Genomic DNA, 21,644 nt, shown 5'->3' on the forward strand with positions numbered 1-21,644 from the left:
CTACTGCCATAGCAAGGAGGTATTGCAACACAAATGACATCAAGTTACAATTATGGTTGAATCTGTAGATTCTGTATCTTCACCGTAACCCTGACCCTGTGTTTAACCCTGACCCTGCTCTTACCCTATTGAACCTCGGTCTAAGGGTTCAAATAGGTTCCATCTTTTATAGCCTCACTATAAATCAGAAATAATACTGCTAAAGCACTGTGTAAAAGAAGAAAAACATGCTGACATGATTTAACATTTGGTTTGACATCATGAAACCCGTATTCATTTTTAAGAATGTGTGTAGTTTGCTATGAAAACATCTCAATTTATGTAGATGTTTTCAACTAATTATGGCATCGTTCACATTTTGGGGTTTTGTTTGTAGACAATGAGATGATACCAGTGAGAATGGGTGTTGCTTTCAAGAGGGTGTTCATATCTTACAGAATAATCCTTTTTTTTTTTTTTACTGACAGCAGAGCTGGGTTCTAACCATCAACAACTATGCACGCTTTCAGTGAGTGACTGAGTTGTTTATACGTTTGCTAGTGTGCCACATTGTAATAGCTGAGACAAACATGCAGCACATGAGTAGCAGTGGTGTTTTGCCCCCTAAAATATATTTGTAATCAGTCCACAAGGTAACAAGTGGATGCATTACATTTTGGATACTGCTCCTCCGTCCCACACCTTGAAATCTGCTGTTGAATGCAAGCCTTGTCAGTGTCCTGGGCAATATTGACATAGACATACCAATGTAAAGGTAAACCATGACCTCCACCTCAGTAATCATCCAATGGGAAACAACCATAGAAAACTAACTATTATATATTTAAAAAAAACATAAAAAATGTTCTCCCATAAAACACTGAACCCTCTTTCAACTGCATTGAATTATTGATTATTTTCATTGTTGTGACAGTCATGATTTATGGTTCAGAGTGTGTATTGCTTAAAATCTTGGAGATGAGCTGAACTCAAGTGTGTTTAACACTGTCATATAGTAACCAGCCTCACAGACATCCTCACTGTTTGCCCGGGTTCTACATCCACCACTGCCATGCAGGCCTTCTGCCCTTTATAGCAACTTTATTGCATATTCCCCCTTAATCAGTGAAGCTCTAGATGTCATGCCCCTCATCGCAACACAGGTCACAGCTGACTAAACGCTGTCATTATGGAATGTGCCTGGTATTATCTGCAGTTGAGTCTTTCATTCAAGGTCTTTGTTGATTGATGGGTTTTTGTTTTGCAGTAGTTTCCCGGGGATGTCTCAGTGCACAGCAAAAACTCTGTTCTGCATGGGACACAAGTGAAAATCAGCATAATTGCACTAATTGCAGCCAATTTCTCACTGAATGGACCCCGCTGTCACATCTCACAACAAGCGGGGGGACAAGAACATCTCATGGTCCCTTAGATGGAGATGAAAGGGAGTAAAGATTTATAAAAAAATAAAAAAAACAGTGATCGTTCTCCATTCAGCCAATTTGAGGGGCTTGTAATTTAAAGAAAAAAGGAGAGGAGACAAAACACAGCAGAAATTGATTTGAGTATCCAAATCAAGTACCCAGGTCACGAGGCCACCTTGAGAACCAGGGCCCCCTGTGTGTCAGCCTCGCAGCTCCCCGAGTTTCTCCAGGGAGTGAACCGAGTGAACCCCAACAAAACGTCTTTGTCAACAGAGTGGATCGGTCAGGAGCGTCAACAAACAGTCTGAGGGGCATTCCTGTGTGCATTCCTGTGCCTCTTCAATAAAATAACAGGGTGCATCCCGTGTTTAGGCCAAACGCACCTTTTTGTTTAAAACTGCACACAACCCCCATGATACAACACAATAGAAGGCTCCAATAAGAGACTGCAGCCAACTAGCTTTTTTTCACTAAGGACACAGCTAATTTGTTCATTCGGTATTCTAGGAGAGAACCGCCCACATGATTTTCTCGTCCCATCAAGACAGGGGCGTTATCAAACATGTGTGCCCCTCGTGAATTCAAGTGCATCTTATGATTACCCATCCACCACTGCTTCTCCACACCTCTATAATGGCTCCACCTGTACCCACGATGGCCTTTGCGTTCAATCATTTGCTTTGCTTTCCTTTCCAGATGTTCTATTTTTTGCCTGCATCTTCTTTTATATAATGAATCTATCTGGTTCTGTTCTTTTCTTTAGAGCCTGTCTTGGGTTCAAGTTTTTTTAAATTAATTTAACCTACGCTGCAGCTTGACATCTTCCTCTTCCTTAAATTGTTATCCTAGGGCTCATTGCTCTCTCTGACCCACTTATCTGTATCTCTCACTGGGTGGGTTTCCTGGGAGCAAAGGTTGACCTTTCAACTTCACTTTGACCTTTGACCTTGTAGCTGTAGGCTGCTGCACTTAGGTTACAATAGCACCTGCCACTCACCGACTTTCCATCTTCCCTGCTCGACATCTCATCCTCCAATCACCACCCGTCCCTTCTTCTCTTCACCCTCTCCTTTGTCAGCCACATACCAGTGTTATACAGACTATTCTGGGGCCACACACTATACATTCTGTGGAGAGAGATGGAAGAAGGGGGAGACTGGGAGAGTGGTATAGCTAAGTAAAGTTTGGTCTCCTGCATCTGCGGGAAATGTGAATTGGAATCTCTATGGTACTCAAATAGTATAGTGGTTTATCAATTAAAACACAACGTTCAAAACATGTCAAATAATGTGGAATTTGATGATCTCAAGTTTAGGCATTGTCAACACATAATTGTTTGACTGGTTTACATTACATTTTTAAAATTGATGTGTTAATTGCCTGTTTACTAGGTTTGTTAAACCTCCTTATGCCCCGAATATGACTCACAACGGGCATTTAATCAGTGCCCAGTTCAATTTTAAGCCTTATAAATAAGAAGATTCTTTTACTATGTACCTGTGAGCTGTGACCCACCTGGTGTGGCCTCCTGTGTCAAAAAAGTGCTGTCCTGTGTGTAGTACGGACCAAGCAATTGACTTCATACGAAATAGCTATACATTGCCATCTTGTGGTGACTGAGAAGATTACATGATGAAGATTACATGATCCACACGGTGTGTGTAAGTGAGCGGCTAAAAAAAACATCTACTCAACTAATTCATTGTGAGTTTTAACATTGTATCTATATGCTCATATGTATTTTCATTGGCACTGAAAGATTTGTGTTTCTCCCCTTTATGAACCTTCAAATATCCTTGAGATAAAACAAATACTTTGCAAAGAACATGTGTACAACTTTGGTATCATTGTGAATGCATGTAATGTTCACAAATAAGGGTCTAAAAAGTACATTTGAATAGGAAGGGAGTCATCATTCAAGCGTTTTTCTTCACTTTTCAATAGATTATATGGTATTGAATTATTTAATAAAATAAATAAAATTACAACAATAAATTGCAATTAACAAAAAATAACTACTCAACTATCCTGGTGAAATGATCTTGAATAAAATGGTGAACATCAATCCTCACATGAGCAGGGTCAGATTATAAAGCTACATTTCTAAATATAAATGATGGAACTGTCTGGATGAGGTGCAGACAAATCCACATCTATTCACCTTTATTCTGCATGACTACTTGTCCCATTTTAGTGATTGTGTTAAATTACTGTAGGAATTCAACACGATCACATTCTGCAACTGACCAGTTTTGTCTTTTGATATTTAAGCAAACGTTTTGCTGTGCTGAGTCATGGGCAAAGAAAATAATTCATTTGAAAAATAAACTGTTTAATCTTCCTTTCCCCATCAGTTTTTTTATTTATAGCATCATAGAATATGCATTTCATGGGAAAAGATGGTGTCTTATGATGAAGCCACCTGCGTCTCACTCAAGCTGGTTCACCATATGGCCAACTGGCTTAAAAGACTATTACAGAGAACAGTTTTGGCAATCAGATTACAGACGATGCTCAATTCAGTTTCAGCAAACTACTTTTTCGAAAAAGTTACAGCAACTGCCTCACACAAATGAACAATTTTAAATGAAAAGATTGTATTATTCAATTAATGAGCCGTAATGGCACAAATTGTAACAAATTTCTTGATTATCATCCCATTTGCTTGCACGCATCATATCCTACAAACTAGCCAACAGGTCAAAAGTACAGACTCACTACTAGATAATCGTAAGGTCAAAACTGCAAGTACAATTAAACAAAATATAGATATACTTTAAGACAGACCAGAGGGAATGGGGCAATCAATGCAAATTCATCCCATTATACACCCACTTGTAATTTCAGTTTTTATTTCATCGTTATCACATTATCAAACCCAAGGAAGAGCCGTCTTCTGCAACCTGTCAACCCATAAATCTATGCTGGTAATTACTAATTTATTAAATCGCAGATTCTCAAGGTATGAGAATGTGATGTTTGGCAGCAACAGAAAAATGTGTTGCAAATTGGGTCGAGTGCAGTATACATTTTGGGGAGAAATTATAATAACTTGCAGGCGTTTTGTCATATCCAATTGTGCTTAGATTTTCATGATCTAACTTTGATTTAATTTCAGTAATAACCACCGAAGATATTTTGGTAACCGACAATAAATTGTTTTATCAGTTTTACATGATCATAGGCACCCATAGTGATGGTTTCTAGGTAACCACATGCAATACATTATTTTGGATGAATATGATTTCCATCTTTCTTCGTTTCACACTGTACTGGATGGGTGAATGTGAAAACATTGGGCAGGGCTCCCTATGATGCAAGTATCTGCTCCAAGTTTCTGTATAATTATTTGCCATCTCTGACATGAAGGATGATTGAATCAGAAAAGTCTAAGAAAACTCACACTGCACACAAACAAAACAAAAAAAAACCTCAGTCAAGTCAAATTTCCAACTGCTCAGAACTTTTATTTCGAGGGAAATCAGGGTTAAAATAAAATTAAAATATAAAATTTAGATGTCTTCAAAGGTAAGGGGTTGACACATGGAGAGTCGGCAGCCTTCCAGAAGAAGGGAGGAAGAGTCAAGAGGGGGAAAAACAGGAAGCTACAAAATGAAGTTTGGGGGGGATGAGCCTGGTCATTCAGGAAGTTATGTATAAAAAAAAAAATTTAAAAAAAAAAGACAAAACGGATGCAGTTAGTTATTATAAACCCCACCCCCATCTGAAATGTCCTCATTCGCAATCAGTGCTATAGCTCTCTCCTTTTCTGGTTTCTTACAGGAGGTTTTAGATAATTTCTATTCTTCTCTCGCCATTACCTCATTCCATCTTAATGTAACATCTTTTCCTGCAGTTTTGAAAAAAGTAAACAAAAAGTCCTTCAAAAATAAAATGCAGCAACCACATTTCATGTTCTACTATTACATATACAGTATATATATATATAAATACATACATAAATATCTTACATGTACAACCAATTTTGAAAAGGGAGGGAAGAGAGAACCCAAAAGACTTGAGGATGAGGACTAGTGGAGGTGGGGGAGCAGGGCGAGGAGGCCCAAGGTTGCTCATTGTGAGGGTAGTGTGTCTTTCTTTTTTGTTTTAGCTTTACACTCGCACGCACACAGCCTTTTGGGGGAGTGAGGATTGGGAAGCATTCCTCAGTTGGCCCAGTAGGGGGAGTTGCCATAGCTGGACTTGCTGCCTTGGGTCTTCTGCTGCATGCTGCTGGACTGATTGCGTTGACCAGGACCACCCTGCAGAGAAAAAAAAAATAAATAAAGTCCAGTGAGTCACTAATGTTTAAAATAACATATCTACCTAAAAGGTTTAAAAACCATCAGGGTGACGCTTGCAGTGTTGACTGCTAGTGCCTGGTAAGAAAAGCCTTTTAAGTGCCTGACGTTTTGGTTCGTGGGGCAAAAACAATCCTGGAACTATTTATTAAAAAAGGCCTATGAAGTTGCTGAACATTACAGGCAGCATGCAAGTTAATGCACAGGAGCAGTCTTGTTTGTTTGCCCACCTACGTCAGCTGATGCGGTCCAGCTATTCAGAAAACATGGGTGTCAAATGAAATAGACAGAGCGACAGATTAACACTTCAATGATGCAAACTTATGTGGGCAGAATGTGATGTATGCTAAGCTTACCTGTCCATCCTGTGTGAGGTGATGGTGCAGCAGCTGAGAGTGGGGCTGTTGGTGCGGTGGCAGGATGTGCATGAAGGGAGCCGGGGCATAGCCAGGAGCACCCCCAGGGTTCAGGGGCCCTGTTCCCCCCAGCGCTGAAGGCAGGCTGAAGGGAGGTGGTGTCCCCGTGTGGAAGCCCTGCTTATCAAATGACTGGGGATAACCAAGAGAAGACACAAGAGCTTAAAATTGTGAATACAGGCCAACTTGATTACGTGCATGTAAAACAGGTTTAGAAATAAATAAAATGCCAATTTAATACAGCTTTCAATAAATATTTTACCAATGCAAACATGTTTCTGAATCCAAATCAAATGTACAACTTAATTTAATGGCCTACTCAAGGTGATATACTGTTTATGTGTAGACATGCACTAGTTTCAATTAAGAGAAATATTTGCAGAAAAGGTCACTCGCGTTATCTTAAGACTTATTATCTAAGCAGAGGCATTGAGCCATAACCAAACACAGGAATACAGGACTTCAAGTCACTCACTTGAGTTTTGCTGTAGATTGAGCCTCCCATGTCAGGTACTCCACCGGTACCTGACCCCGACAGTCCTGGTGCTGAGACGAGAAAGAAAAGGAGGGAATAGGAAAGAGGTAAAGAAAAAAGAAAAAAAGATCGGAATGTAAGAAGGAACGAAAGAAAAAGGAAAGAAGAAAGCAACAGAGAAGGAAACGCAAAGGAGTTAAGGGAGAAGAAACACAACTGCGTCACTTCACTGATTGAATATCAAGCGCTGAATGTTCATTTCCACTGTTAGTAGGAGGGGGGCCAGCCAGTAGGAGGAAGCATATTAAGTGAGGAGGTGCAGATTTCTCACTTTTTGTCACCCTTTTGCAAGTATTCCTTTATTTTATGTGCACATCAAAGTGCAATCACACATGTGCAAATACACACCTTTCTCCAGAACACTCTTGAGTGTAGAATCATCTGCAATTGTGAGTACATCTGTTTTTCCCACAGGGAAATGCCCGCTGACTTTGACTGCGTGTTGTTAGAGGGTGCGCACATGTGTTGTGTGTGTACCTTTCCCTGGGCCGCTGCCCGCTGACTTGGCCTGTGACTGGGCAGAGCCTCCGTACCCTCCCTTACTGTACTCCCCACCGTGGGCTTGAGACAGGTCATCAAAGGCTGAAGGAGGAGGAGTACAGAAAAAGAGGAGGCACAGCGAGCAAAGGAGGAAGAGAGGTGGGGTAGGAAGAGAAAGACAGGAAACGGATGACGTGAAGAGAAGAAAAGGACGAGGATGGGAGGAGAAAAGAGAGGGGGGCAGGGGAGAGAGGCAGTAAGGTAACCTGACTAAAACGGCAGCTGCGTCTATATTGAGCCGTGTCCAACTTCAGCAGGGGGTTTGAGCTATGCATGCAGCACAAGCAAAAATCACACAGGCCCGATTCCACACGCACATGCAGCATTTGGTGTACATGTCTAAAGTGTAGGAAATCTAATTCTCTTTTGCCTCCCTCTGCACATCTTATTTATGTTAGGGTTCGGTCTCTGTACACGCACCTCTCTATATCCCAATACATGTGCTCTTGAAAACCTGTTACCATTATGAATTATAAGGTCATTCCTGCTGAACTCCACACCTTCTACAAGACAGCTGGCTTGCGTACTTTTGAGCATCTAACACATCAGAAAGAACCGACTGGCCCGATAACCCACTAATGTCCCCGTAACTAGTCAAACTGTTGAAGTCGTTCAAGTGACCACCTCAGCTACTTTTGGTGGCTAGTTGCTGTGACAGTTTGTGGGACCGTGATAGTTTGGCAGTATTCAGAATTTAAGATAGACCAGTGTTGTCATAGTTCATATCAACTCAAAAGCTGAATTAAAATGAATATAATCTCCACATGGAAACCTTTTATCATTTGTTTGAAAACATCAGTCAGAGAATAGACGGCCTTCTTGTTTTGCCCTGGTCTTACCTGCGCCATATGCATGCTGTCCGTAACTGGGCTGATGCTGATGCTGTTGGTGATACTGATTGGAAGGGTTGGCTAGGCCCATTGCAGGTTGCTTGGCAGCAGCAGGAGGCACAAAGACGGTGGGGCCGTACTGGAAAGCCGAGGGAACCCCCGGCAAACCAGCGTAGTATGGCAGACCTGTAAAATTGGATGTTAAAAAAATAATCCAGTGCAAAGAAAACAGATCACTAGGCAACTGTATTTAAGCAACAATGATGAGAAGGGCTCGTCTGTGCAGAGCAGGCACGGTTTCATTAATAGTCTACACAACAGTTATGTAAAAATGACTTATCACTTTTGTTTGATCTTGTTCTTTTAGAAATTTGTACATTTGAAGAATTCTCTTCTTTTTTAGCTTAAGTACTCTTTACATATTACAACAGACCCCATAGAAACAGTTAAACAAGAAGCCAAAATAATGAGAGAAGAAATTACTCTGGAATTTGCATTCAGAGTAAATGTCAAGTGCATGGATGAGTTGCCTGGAAATAACTGGACAACATCCCCATCATTAAACATAATATTACTTCTCCTTACCAGTGTATCCATAGCCAGGGGGCAGAGGGGGATTGAGGAAGGCCTGGTTCTGTGCTTGCTGACCCTGACCCTGCCCCTGTGTTCCTGCCTGTGGTGCCTGCTGGGGCTGTGACTGCACCCCGGCTGTAGACATGCTGGTTGGGGGAGCTGGAGATGACGAATCATTCCTGCCAAACTTTGTCGCTTCGCCTGGATAGAAAATGACAGCAGAGAAGAAAAAACTGAAGCTGAAAAAAATGCATCTAAACATATTTTGCCCCTCTATTCCACAGCTAACGTGAACCATCGGCAGGATCTCCATGTTGATCGAATCAATTATGCTTAACATAATATGCTGAAGTGCAAAAATGACAGCCATAAATAAAATGTGGTATGAACAGACAGATGTGTAGTTTCACGAAACTAAGGAATTGTGTCAATTGCTCAGTGTCAACGAACAGACTGTCTCGACACATAATGCAGCAGACATGTCAACTCAACGTTTCACTTACCAGAATATGGATTATTAGCAAGGCTCTCTCTTCCAGGCATAGCAGCTGTAGTACCAGGGAATGTTATACCATAATAATCCTGTGTAGAAAGAGGAAAATTAAAAATTAAATGCCAAACATAACCCTCCACATTTCGTTGCCTTTTCCATCCATCTTAGACTGCTAATTTTGGAATTTTGTGCTATTGCCAGAGAGGATGCGTATTACGAGTGGTTACTTTACTAAAAAGGTAGCAGGAATGTAACAAAAAGGGAAACACATTTGAAAGCCCCTCACTGATTTACCATAATACTAGAATCACAGTGACATGAAGCAGGGTATAGGGCAGAATAACACTCACCATAGGAAGGCGAGACTGCAGCATTTGCAAGTCCTCATATCCGTAGATCTGCTGTTGAAATAATAATGGAGAGAAGAATCGGGGATAATTAAGTACCACTTTGAAGTCACTGTTGCCCACAAACTCAACTTAAGTTATATGCTTCACCAATGTTAAGCTTCTACTCAGCTTCAGTCAGTGTCTCTGTGCATTTCATAGATGTCATGTTTGATCAGAACCTACTAAAACACAGTCATCGTCAACACTGAGAATCTCCATAGAATAAGGAGTGAACTCACTGCCATAATTGTTCAAGTTTGAAGGTGGACCCGCAATTCTCCTTTTAATGACAAGCCTCTCCTCAGAGTTTTGCTCAGCTTTTTAACTGATTGCATTAATTGGTCAAAATGATCATCGGTTAAATATTAACATACTTATTACAAACGGATTGTTGACAAAAAGAAAATGCTTCACAGTTCTGGTAATGTTAATATCTTATGATGTCATCTATGCTCTTGATACAACTCTTCTTTCCCTTTAAAAAAAAAACCAGGGGACTAATAAATATACAAACAATAAAATAATATTGGCTAAATTGTGTTTAAATATTTTTATAGTTACCGGGTAAGCAGGGAGCAAGCCACCAGGGCCCATGATGTACTGGTTGGCCAGGAGAGGCGGCACTCCTTGGGCCAAGTTGGGAGGAGCTTTACCTGGTAAAGAGGATAAACATTTTTAACTTAACATAATATATGGACATTATGTAATTTTGCTCAATTTGTATAGATCTGTATGGTCTTAGGTGAGTGTCAAAATAGCTTGATTACTAGAGGAATTGACCTTCACTATGCCCAGCCCCTCGCTGCAACTCTGTCAAACTGTTACTTACTGCACTACCTGCATACATGTTATCTAACTTTTGGAAAAACCAAACCACCACATCACCTGGCGATTGAGATTAAGGAATAACACTGTTCTTGTAAAGCCAGGTCGGCCATTATTCACTTTTACAATCATTAAAAACCAACAGCAGCACATGTATACATTCAGTATACCTTCAATAGCTTGCATAGCACTGAAGTGCTAACGCTAGTTAATGCTGTGCTAACATACTCTGCTTCCGTTAGCTCCAAACATAAAAACAAAACGTTTCACCGTCTTCCATCTCCTTCCAACCTCTGTGGGTAACGAGTAGCACCATTACACAACGTTTAACTATGACTAACTCAAAAACCACAGAGCCAGTCTGAAAATTAAGAAAGTCTGATGATGAGAGTCTATGGAGCAGAGTTGTATAGTTGTCGGACCCTGGCAGACTCTTCTGTAAATGAGTTCCTGTGTTACGGTGATGCGATTCCTATGTCGATCTATGAGCCTACCAGAGGTGGTGGTGAGCAGGGGTGCCGTGCGGCTGCCTGCAGCTGAGAGTGTGGCGTTTGTGCCATTAGGAGTTAGTCCAGGTGCTCCAGATTGGTGCAGACCATTGGTGATTGAGCAGTTAACAGCCAGGGGACTTGAATCGATAGCGTGGCTGGACGGCGATGAATAGGCATGGAGGTTGCCACTACTATTGTTCTCCACATTACTTATCTGCTGTTAACGGAACAAGAGAAGAAAGGGTGTGTGAGGAAAAAAAAAAAAAGCAGCAACTATTTCATAGGCATGTTGTTCTGAAAGCATCAAAGATTAACAGAAAAGAAAGTCCTGCACTCAAACAACCCAACTGCACAATAATAAGTGTCTACATTTTTCAGCAAATATGTCACATCTTTTTATTACCACAACTGCAGAGGGATGTTATATTAAACTTGTGTCTGTATGAAAGCATGTACAGACTTACTGTGTGGGAGGAGCTTGTGGCAAGAACGGACCCGGTTGAGTGAGTACTGGTCACATGACTAGAGAGAGTAAAATGATTCTGTCAGTCTGCTTAAATCTGATAAAGCAACAAAAGTTCTTCATCAAGGAATATATTTTAAAAGGATGGGAGATTCAGTGAATATGTATTTCCACATAAAAGGTTTAGGATATGTGCTTGTAAACATCATTATCTCCAGACAAAGAGGACACACAAAAAAAAGGAAAATGAATCAATGTGCAGCATCCCTTACCTGCTGAGCGAGGGGATGGATGCTGAGTGGGAAGGTGTAACTGCAGGGGAGGGGATGTGGTGGCCAGTGTCACTCGTCATAACGGGAGACTCGGTTATGACTGTTCTAGACATTGATGACGTAGCTGTTATAAAGAAAAATAAGAAATTAATTTGGTGTAAATCATTTTGTGTTGATGTTACAAACTGTTGGGAGGGGAAAAAAAGAATGAAATAAAATGAAACAAAGTTGGACAAGGTGCATGATTTGAGTGTGTCCTGGTCTTTATCAAACCTAATCAACTTTCTCTGAAAGGATTCTTTCCACTTTACATCTGATGCATATAGCGATCAGTATTCTTCATATTGGACTTGATTGGCCACTCCATCTGCTGCGTGTACTTACTGTCCTGTGTGCTCTGTGTCTTCATGCCACTGTAGCCGTTCTATGAGAGGAGGAAATGATCAAAGTCTTAGTATTCAGTTTGTCAGGTATTAAGCGGAGATTGAGCTTTCGAGAGATAACGGTGAAATCAGCAGGGGGGGTAACATCCTCTTTTCATTTGGGTCACTTATGCATACACAGATAAAAGATTTATCCTCACCGTGAGAGCGGCAGCTGAGGAGACATCTTTGGTCTGAGAGAAGCCCAGATGAGGTGGCAGGGACCTTTGACCACTGCTCTCCACACGGCTGGCTGCAGAAGAGGCTGTAGAAGAGGGTGGTGCGGCTGCACTGGGAAGACCCATGGAGGGGGAGGGCGTGGCACTGGGTAAGCCCAAGGATGGTGAGGGGAAGCTGGGATCTGATACAGCTAATGGTAAGGGGGGTAAGCTGTTCATGTGTTCGCTGTTCACAGGACAGAGAGAAAGGAAGATGGGGAAAGACAGACATACAGAGAATGTTTTAGAAGTAGAAAGCTATGCCCTCTGAAAAGATGCACAAATTCCTCGTAAAAAGACAAAACTATGCATTACACCGTAAATCAAAACAACTCCTCCATGCGCTCACACACACACACACCTCATAGATCCTGGCTTGGAGAACAGGCTGCTCTGTGGCTGCTGTGTAGGACCAGGCATGGGTACTGGAGCTGGGCCCTGAGTCAGGGCATGTTCCCTGGCCGGCTCCGCCTGTGCCATTGCTACCGTTCCACTACCAGCCACAGACCCAAAGTCAAGAGCCCCAAACTGAAAATTCAGGCCAGGTATATCTGCTGAGCCCGGCATCTCCACTGCTGACGACGGGATCTGAGAAAACAAAGAAGGAATTAAGTAGAAGTTGGCCTATATATTTACCAATTTGATTATTTTGAATTACGTTCAAATTTGTTTTGTAGTATGTATAACATGTTTAAAGTATGGACATCAAGTTAAAATGTGTGCAACGGTATTTTCAGTCAAAAATAAATGTTGATCACCGGCTAGTGGCTGTGTTTAGTCCAAACATGTATGAGATGGATATACTGAATACTACTCCTTCTGTGTTATATATTATCGCTGATTATGAAAGGTGAAGTCATGAGAGTGGAGTTCACAGATAGAGCAAACTACTTTATTTAGTCTGCTCCTACCACATATAGGGCCCTAATGCATCCACAGCTAATCGGGATTCTATAATAGACTAAAATAAACTGCTATGCATCGGGGAGACTCGCGGCTCACACATATTGCCCAAGCACCGAGTTGCAAGCGCTGAGCCAACATGTGTGTGTTTGTGGAGGAGGAGCGGAGCCCTGCTGTCCATTAAACAGCAACGCAAAGTCAAGGACAGACGCAGCGTGCCTGTAAATTACATCAAAACGTAGCAGCATATTTGGGCCACGTTTTATAATCGATTCCATCTCAAATATCTAATTCTGCAATTCCATCCGTGTTTTGCACATCACTGAAATCACCGGGTCCTACACATTGCCAGTCAGCTGGTTTTCCTGTCAAGTACGTGAGAACAGATAGATTGTGGAAGACTCTCAGTTCCTACCATATCTTGCAAGTAATATTGTTCTTTAGTTATTTTTGCATGGAGGTTATCACACTCGTTTTGTCTGATTCAGATATCAGAAGAGCTTACCTTTGAGGAAGGAGGTACTCTGCGTCTCTGTGTCTTTAGCTGCCGCTGAGGAGGTTCTGTGACAGAATGCTCCATGAATGTCAGCTTCCCTCCTGGAGAAGCTCCATCTCTTAAAGGAGGGATGGACGACTCATGACCTGTAGGATATTACAGGAGGATCAAAATAATGGTCAGAGCAAGACACAATGACAATGGAAATATTGCCATGATCTTACAGCACAGATACTGATTAGCTACAGATAAGTGTTCCTACTTCTCATTTCTATAGCAGAAAAACACACCGTCTGAACCATATTGTGTGCCCTTAATATTTGTCTTTGATATCAGCGCTGTAGCCATCATCTCAAATTTCACTTTTAGCTAAATATTTCCCATTGTTTTTTTCCATGTGTTGTTGCAGTCAACAAACAAGGCAGAAGGAACATTTAAGTGCTTGGTCTTATTTCAGCAATTGTGGCTATTGAACAGCTCAGGGGTCATGAAGAACAATCTACTGCTGCTGGTATTCTTATCTAATTAATCTGCCAAATATCAATATTCAAAAATGACAATAATTAGAGTTGCAGCTCTACTGGCAAGTGGAAATCTAAGCAAACTATCCCATCGTTAATGTAAAGATGCACCAACTGCAATTTTCTTGGCTGATTCCAATATCTTAAAAGTCTGACTTGCCAATTCCGATTTTGGTTCTAAGAACTACAATTAACAGCAAAGTTCCAATCCCGTTTTTCACCACTGTCCTGGAACTCACCCCAAAAAATTATTTTAAATGTCCCGAAGTCAGTGTAAACTGGCAAAAATTCTGTAGGATATCCTCAAATTTGCTGTTGTCATCTATATATTTTATTTGAATACTTACTTTGATTAAATAAACCTTAACATCAGTAGTCTTAAATAATGTATTATAACTTGTCCAACTTACAACTTTAGTGTTAGTAAGTTCCCGCAGCCGATCAATCTGTGCATCTCTACTTTAGTGTAACACTGTCCTGCAGCCCTACCTGGTGGTGTGGGGACCTGTGGAGCATGCGACAGGCCCAGAGGATCTGCGGTGGGAAGGATGGAGGACTGTTGCCTCTGAGACAGCTGGCTGAGCACCGCTGATGGCTCAGGTTGAAGCTTCATCCCCACTGGAGAGAATGGAGATAAATATGTATTCATATTCCAAATGTACCACTGTGCACTGTACCTTGTGCATTGTCATCAAGAACAGGTTTAATAGTCGTGGATTTCTTATTTGCTTTGAGAAACTTAAACTTACTGTGTTGGGCAATAACAGGGCCATTCTCCACTCTCTGAGCCTTGACTTCTAGAGAGGGAGAGCACGCTGGAAGAGGGTTCTGCATTGGAGGTGGCCCTGCATCTTTGGAAACACTAATGTTGCTGGCGTTGGCCAACATCGGACCGGCCCTCTGACCAAGCCGAGGGCCGTTGAGCTGCTCCGATGTCCTGATGTCGGAGGCAGGCGTTGGCTTCGGCGCATTCGGGGACCCAAAACCAGAACCCAGGACTGAGGACTGGGAGGATGAGAGAAGCAAAACAAGAACTGAATACACCAGTATCAGTGTGTAGGCACATAAACATCATTAGGTGTTTGCTGGTGCTTGCACGTGTGTGTGTGTGTGTGTGTGTGTATGTACCAGTGCAGCATGTGCATAGGTGGTACTAGCAGAGGCGGCATGGGCGTAGCTGTTGGCTGTGGCGTGTGCGTAGCTGTGTGTTGCAGTGCGTCCATTGTGGTGGGAATTGGTAAACACCAGGCTTTGGCCCAAATGCTCGGCTGAGGGGCCATCGACTATCGCTCCCAAGTCAGCTTCCATAGAACCCCCCACAGCCCCTCCAGTCTTCGGCAGTAGGCTAGCCATGTCCTCACTGAGGGGAAGCAGAACATAAGAGAGCAGGAAGAGTGGGGGGAGTGAAGAGTGGAAGAAAAGAGGGGTTTGAGGAGGAGGAGAGTCAATAAGGCGAAGATAACCACACAGATCAAATGAAAAGTTACTCTCTAACTTAAAGCCCGTTCTCTGTAGTGCTTTAAGTTGACTGGACTTTGGGCAGGATCGCTTACTTGGGTCTAGGTGTGATGTGTTTTGCTGGAGGAGAGGAGGCAGTGAATACTTTGGTCTCAGACAACTGTGGAAAAGGACAGGAAGTGCAAACACAGGCATCCATCAGACTTATATTGGCATATGTGCTGTACTGTATATCAACAACCATTAAGAACCTCATTGATAGGACCACTGACTCTTAATCGATAGTATTTAGTAAGTCAACGTCTCTAGAAGTTAGGCAGGACAGTGCAGATTTAAAGCAATCTAAGTGAAACAAACTTTGTGCAACCCCTCAATCTACAGCAACGCAAATCCCTTTCAGATCATTAAAAAGTGCTGTCTTACGTCCTCATTCCAGTCCTCTGCAGCCCAGTCTTCCACATTGCCTTCCCATGTTCCTAAAAACACAAAACAGAACATGTTCTCACACACACGTATGTTCTCAGCAACTACCAACCACTCAAAGCACTGAAACAAAATATAGCACCCTACATGCTTTAATATAAAACACCCTCAAAATAAAAGCCCTTGAATCCAACAGAGTAATTTGCCTATTTATGATTGAATTATTATTTTATTCTGCACCTAGTGGCCTAAATCTGGAATTTCCCACTGATTTGGGGCAAATGAACTAGACTAGGCAAATACTTTTAAGCCATTCTACAGCAAACATAGGAAATTGCATCAAAACGCGACATCTCCGTTATTTTCCTTACCAGCTCCCTCAGCAGTTTCATTACCGTCCCATGCATCCTGGCGAGCTCGGGAGTTAGCGCCGTAATCAGCAGGATTGAAGATGCTGCAAGTAGTAGAGAGTGGAAAGAAGACACCAGGAAAGAGGAGGAGACAGGTTGGAAAACTTAAGCAAAATTGAAGCGAATACCATCTGCTCTATTGTTACTACTGAATGAGGAGATTCAGAAACGTAATTTATCCACATTAGATTTGTTTAAGATATGTGCTTGTAATCAGCATCACTACCTCCTGATCCTACTTCAGTCTTAAGATTTACACTAAGCACACATTCTTACCCCATTCCCTGGGTAGAGAACCTGTTGTCATCAGCTGCCCTTCCTCTACCGCGAACCCCTGCCCCTGAGGACACACACAGGACAACCAGATGACCCCTGCTGACTGGTCAATTTCAGCCTCAACTCTTCATTACGCATTTTTTTCAAAAACATTTTTTTCTAAGTTTACTGAAAAAAGTTATTTTTTGGTCATTTAACTTTGCCCATCATGAGACAATATCTTCTCAGGTTTTTTTTGTTTGAAAACATAGCACCGTACATGCGTTTACGTTTATTTTCTATTATGTTTTTATACCCATGTTGGTTCTAAAATGTGGCATTGCTTTAGGATTGCGTTCAATAAGTAAACTACTAATACAGTGCAATGTCATAGTAGTTGACCACACCAGAATGATATCACATTGTGATATCTGTGCTGTCAAAACACACAAACGTGGGCCATTGAGGTAACGGTTAGACAGGCTGTCTTAATAAGCCAAAAGAATATGTTAGTCAAGATTTTAACTTTAGACATTCAACAGCCATACATTAAGACAAGAAGCCACAAGAATACATGTATTTCTCCAGTGTTAGAACATAATCAGCCCTCAGACACAATTTCTCCTGAACCAGGCCTTGATTGACCTCATCCTTCTTTAGATCACTTGTCGTTACAAAAAAAGGACACAAATTGAGTCAGATTCTATGCCCGTTCACCCTCTCCAATCTCTTCTATCAACGACATCCCTCGCCCCACTAAACATACACGCAAGCAGCTGCAGGGACTCAGCGCATTCCACACACGTTGAGTGCTGCAATACTCTAAATGCCTGTAGATACAAATAGATATGTTGCCAGCTACATCACCAAAACATGCAGAACAACATCTGAAACAATGCCCTATCTAACACAGTGAACAAAAACCAAACGATATTACAATTTGCTTAAAATCATGGATATGTGCAAATGGTGGACTACAGGGTTGCCTAAAGACGACATCAAAACTGGAAGCTATAAATACCCCCTTTTCAATAATCTTTGGATAGTCCAACTTTGCCATTTTGTTAGCAAAAAGACCAAATGTGCAAAGTATTCAATAAACTAAAGGTGTAATTCTCTGTACTGCTCACCTCTGCCCCGCCCTCTGCGTCCACGGTCTCCCCCTCTCTCTCCAGGAGTAACCTCAAACACATTCTCCTCTAACCGACCTGGAATCCAACAAGAAACAGAGATACAAGCTCATATTATTAACACTGAACTGTGAGAAAGACCGTTGAGCCTTTTTAAATAAACCCACTGGGATATCAAAGTTAAACAAATGAGAAAAGTTGAATGACAAATCCATACAATACTAAAAATAAACTTGTCAAAGATACTTCAAATACAGAAAACACCATTTCAAAAGGACCGACAAGGAACCTGCATTTACACAATTCAGACAGTACAAACATCTTTCTTACCTTCGCGCCCTCGGCTGATGCCTCTGCCCCTCCTGTTGGACGCCCCACGTCCGCGACTTGCCTCCCTCTCTCCTTTCTTCTCCCGGCTCTCCTTTATCTCTGAGGGTCCACCTTCTTTCCCAAGGGTACGCTTCTTCCCCACAGTCTCCCAGGAGGTCTGACAGAGGTAAACCAGAGAATGAGGTGGACTAAATACATAAATGAAATATTGCTATATTGTGACAAAAATGTTGCATGGTTCATGGTGTTTCTGCAAAAACCTAGAGGAATTGCCATAAGATGTGAACACAAGCATTAAATGTATATAAGAATATGGTTTGTGCATGTGTACATAGACTCTTACTATGTCAGAGGTGCTCTCCAGCAGAAAATTGATGGCTCTGTTTACATCTTCGTTGCAGTCATGGAGGGCTACCATGCACTCATCTTGAGTTTTCCCAGTTACCTCAATCAGCTGTGTTTGTGCAAAACAAAAATACAGCATTAAGTTAGATCACCATCTGATTCAATTAAGGGTCCCAATGTCAAAGAATTCCAAGAAAGTGTGCCGGCGATCCAAAAAATGTATTTGTCTGAAAGTGTGTACATGCACAAACACATTACCTGTTTGACTTTGTCTTCAAAGTCAGCATCATTTTTGTCGTAGATCACTTGGGCTAAACGAATCTGTTCTGGTGTGGCCTGGTAAACAAACAGTTCAGTTAGAAATAATACAACAGGAACCTGGGGTCTTTTCACATTCAAACAATAAATCAGCAGGGCTGAACAGGGGCTGCCACACTGGCTACCAGGCAGCTTTTGGCTGCAAATAGGCTCACCATTTTTAATCACCTTATAATTTGAGTAATTAAGATACTATGTAGTACATCTGCATAATTAAAATGTAACAAAAATAATAAAATCTTTACGACAATAACCAAGCAAAATTAATTTAACTGTAGTCTGTGTTTTAATTGATACTAAACAGAATTTGAATCTCAGGTGTGATCAGCTATTGTCATGTTCGTCACAGATCCCTAAAAAATAAATCCAGCATCGTTCGCTTGTTCATCCATTCTCTTGTCAATTGTTTTGCGCCGATTCTCCCCACAGATTCACTGGCTCTTCAGCTTTGAAGTTGACACCAACATAAGCTTGGTTATCATCTCTACTTTCAGAGATCACCCGTCTTAATTCTGCTTAGACAACTGAATCAACTCTTACATAGAGCTGAAGAGACTACGGTGCACAGTCTGCTGTCCCTAATATGTTACGAGTTGCCAATGTATCTTACACCACGTTTTATTGACACATTTCAGTGAAAGATGCTACAATCTGGGCAAAGGTATACAATGTAGGATGTATCCAACCAACCTTTAAAAGTGTGAAACTACATTCTACATTCATTACAAAAATGTAGTTTAAATTATCAGTATAACATACAAAACTAGGGGATTAAACCTTTTATTGTGCTAAAAAATAAAAAAGACAGACTATATTCAAATTGAGCAAGACAATTAGGCCTGGCTGCAACTCTGTACAATGGTCACAACCCACCTGTATCGGTTTCTGCGACTGCGTTTGTGTGGTCGTGGACAGTGTTCCGTCCCGAGCCCCCCGGGCGTGGTTGCTGACCACTGAAGTCATCATATACAGTATATACAAAACAATGTATGTACAAAATAGAAAAATCTAGGGGAGAGGGGACAGAGGCAAAGTTAAATGACATATACCTGTGCGATGGTTACATTGAATCACAATTCCTAGTAAAATACAATACTGAATAAATGTTGAATGCCAATACAATGAACTGAATGTGTGGAGCAGACTCAGACTCACTGTTGTCAAGTATACCATGTAAGACTATAATACCATCTGTCGCCCCCCAGCACCCCAGTTAAATTTAGCCAGCCAAGAGGGGACTGTCCGGGTGTCAACTTACAACCTCCCCTCAGTCTCCCACACAAAAACACAGCCAGTATGCACCAGCATATGCTATGGGTATTATAAATGGGTAAACACTTTTCCCCATTGACAAAGTCAGGATAGCGACAATTATTCGGCATTTGAGTAAAAGTAATAACTAACCTAACAACAAAGGAACCTGGGCTTTATGCCAGGCAAAACTGTCTATGGGAATCGAAAGCACTATTTTATTTTGTCCGTTGAACACACAATTACGGTGGGTTAGATTATATTACTAATAGTTATTGGTTTTAGATAATACTACCAACTGACAACTTGTCCGCATGGGAACAAAACAAATGAGATCTATCGGCTGTGATCATGTCTGATAATCGTATGTTGGCTGACAGACGGTTAAGGTCAGCTCTATGACGTAACGTTAGCAATTTATCAGTATTTATCATTAAAGCGAATCCTTATCTAACGTAACTTATGACTGAACCGTAACCTTATTTAGGTGAAGGTTTCAAGAATCTCGGTGGAAACATGAGCCGCTAACGTTCACATCAGCGTTAGCTAGATCAACTAACGTTAGCTCGAGCTAGCTACCGCTCGTCTTTGTTCCTTGTGCGATACACACTCACACCTTCAAACCGTCATGTTCTAATGGAGAGATATTAGCAGTGCGAACACACAATTAGCTAACCTGTAAGCGAATTAGATCCCTCTTCGGATAGACCCAACGACTCGGGAACAAAAAATAAACAAAGTGCGACGATGTACCCTTTGTGTTAACCAAGAGAAAAGCTAAATCGGATGTAAATTTAGTATAAGTTACAAAAACAAAAAGTGACAAACGTCGCGTGTTCAATCGACGTTAGCATGTACAGTGTCCAAAGCTATGTGCTAGGAATGCAATACGGTGTGTGGGGAAGAAAAGTTGTCGAAAAACGCGTGGCCCGTTCATGTTGAGCTACGACAGAGATCAGCAGCAGGCCGACAGCCCGGCATGTGAACGGCCCGTCCACATACAATGAATGCAGCACCTACAGTAACGTACGGATACAACGCTGGTTACTTAGCTAGCTAGATAGCTAACCATCGAGGAGGACGAAAGGTTTCTCTGAATAGACCAATCGATTTCCCTTAAATTAACGTAAAAGTTATAATATACGACTTGGGTCGTTCAAAGGGCGTTTGAATCGAAAACATTAGCAAAACACATCTTATTCTTTCTTTTACCTGCTAACACGCTTCGCTCAGCCAGCAGCAGCAGATGCTGTCACGTGACCCACCGCGCCGTTGTTCAACGTTCTGAGGCCAACACTGCCAACCAAATTCCACCGAGCGGGTCAGGTGGTTCAGCGCCGTGCCCTTACGTGCACGTTCCTGTCTGGGAGCGCGCTTCGCTGTAACGTTTTCAGCCTGAGGACGGGTGAAAACTTTCCTTACAAATTATGTGGTACATTTTCCATATTTGTAGCAAATTCCCCGCATATGTATACGTATGCTGATGTGAGATCACATATAGCCTACATGGGATGGGTTATGATTTAAGTTCGTTGTTGTTGAGTAACAGCGTTTTTTTTTCTTGAGCCAAAACAGGTCGAGTAGGTTTCTTCGATGGTGGCGTAATAGATGTGACCCACGAATTTCGCAATGT

At 41.7% G+C, this 21,644-nt stretch overlaps 1 protein-coding gene across 6 annotated transcripts; it reads right to left on the bottom strand.

Annotated features, from left to right (window-relative positions):
• Positions 1 to 4,844: 4,844 nt before the first annotated feature.
• Positions 4,845 to 21,354, bottom strand: LOC142957177 (ubiquitin-associated protein 2-like). 6 transcript variants are annotated; one of them, XM_076098786.1, is made up of 30 exons: positions 21,224 to 21,354; positions 19,634 to 19,768; positions 18,701 to 18,778; positions 18,441 to 18,551; positions 18,098 to 18,254; positions 17,768 to 17,845; positions 16,659 to 16,722; positions 16,344 to 16,426; positions 15,973 to 16,025; positions 15,645 to 15,709; positions 15,220 to 15,451; positions 14,841 to 15,096; positions 14,581 to 14,709; positions 13,580 to 13,716; positions 12,533 to 12,759; positions 12,115 to 12,358; positions 11,916 to 11,955; positions 11,532 to 11,655; positions 11,261 to 11,318; positions 10,800 to 11,010; positions 10,042 to 10,133; positions 9,442 to 9,492; positions 9,102 to 9,180; positions 8,611 to 8,799; positions 8,035 to 8,211; positions 7,133 to 7,237; positions 7,004 to 7,036; positions 6,596 to 6,666; positions 6,061 to 6,252; positions 4,845 to 5,665 (listed from the first exon to the last, which is right to left on the bottom strand). In XM_076098786.1, the coding sequence occupies exons 2-30, from the start codon at positions 19,724 to 19,726 to the stop codon at positions 5,570 to 5,572; spliced, it is 3,525 nt and encodes a 1,174-aa protein (XP_075954901.1). In that variant the 5' UTR covers positions 19,727 to 19,768; positions 21,224 to 21,354; the 3' UTR covers positions 4,845 to 5,569. The 6 variants fall into 6 exon arrangements, with proteins under 6 accessions (XP_075954901.1, XP_075954903.1, XP_075954900.1 ...); XM_076098788.1 differs by having other exon boundaries at positions 9,442 to 9,489; positions 10,800 to 11,013; XM_076098785.1 differs by having other exon boundaries at positions 10,800 to 11,013.
• Positions 21,355 to 21,644: the final 290 nt, after the last annotated feature.

This window comes from Anarhichas minor, unplaced genomic scaffold, assembly GCF_050575085.1.
Source record: "Anarhichas minor isolate MPS153535 unplaced genomic scaffold, ASM5057508v1 ptg000025l, whole genome shotgun sequence".
NCBI lineage: Eukaryota > Metazoa > Chordata > Actinopteri > Perciformes > Anarhichadidae > Anarhichas > Anarhichas minor.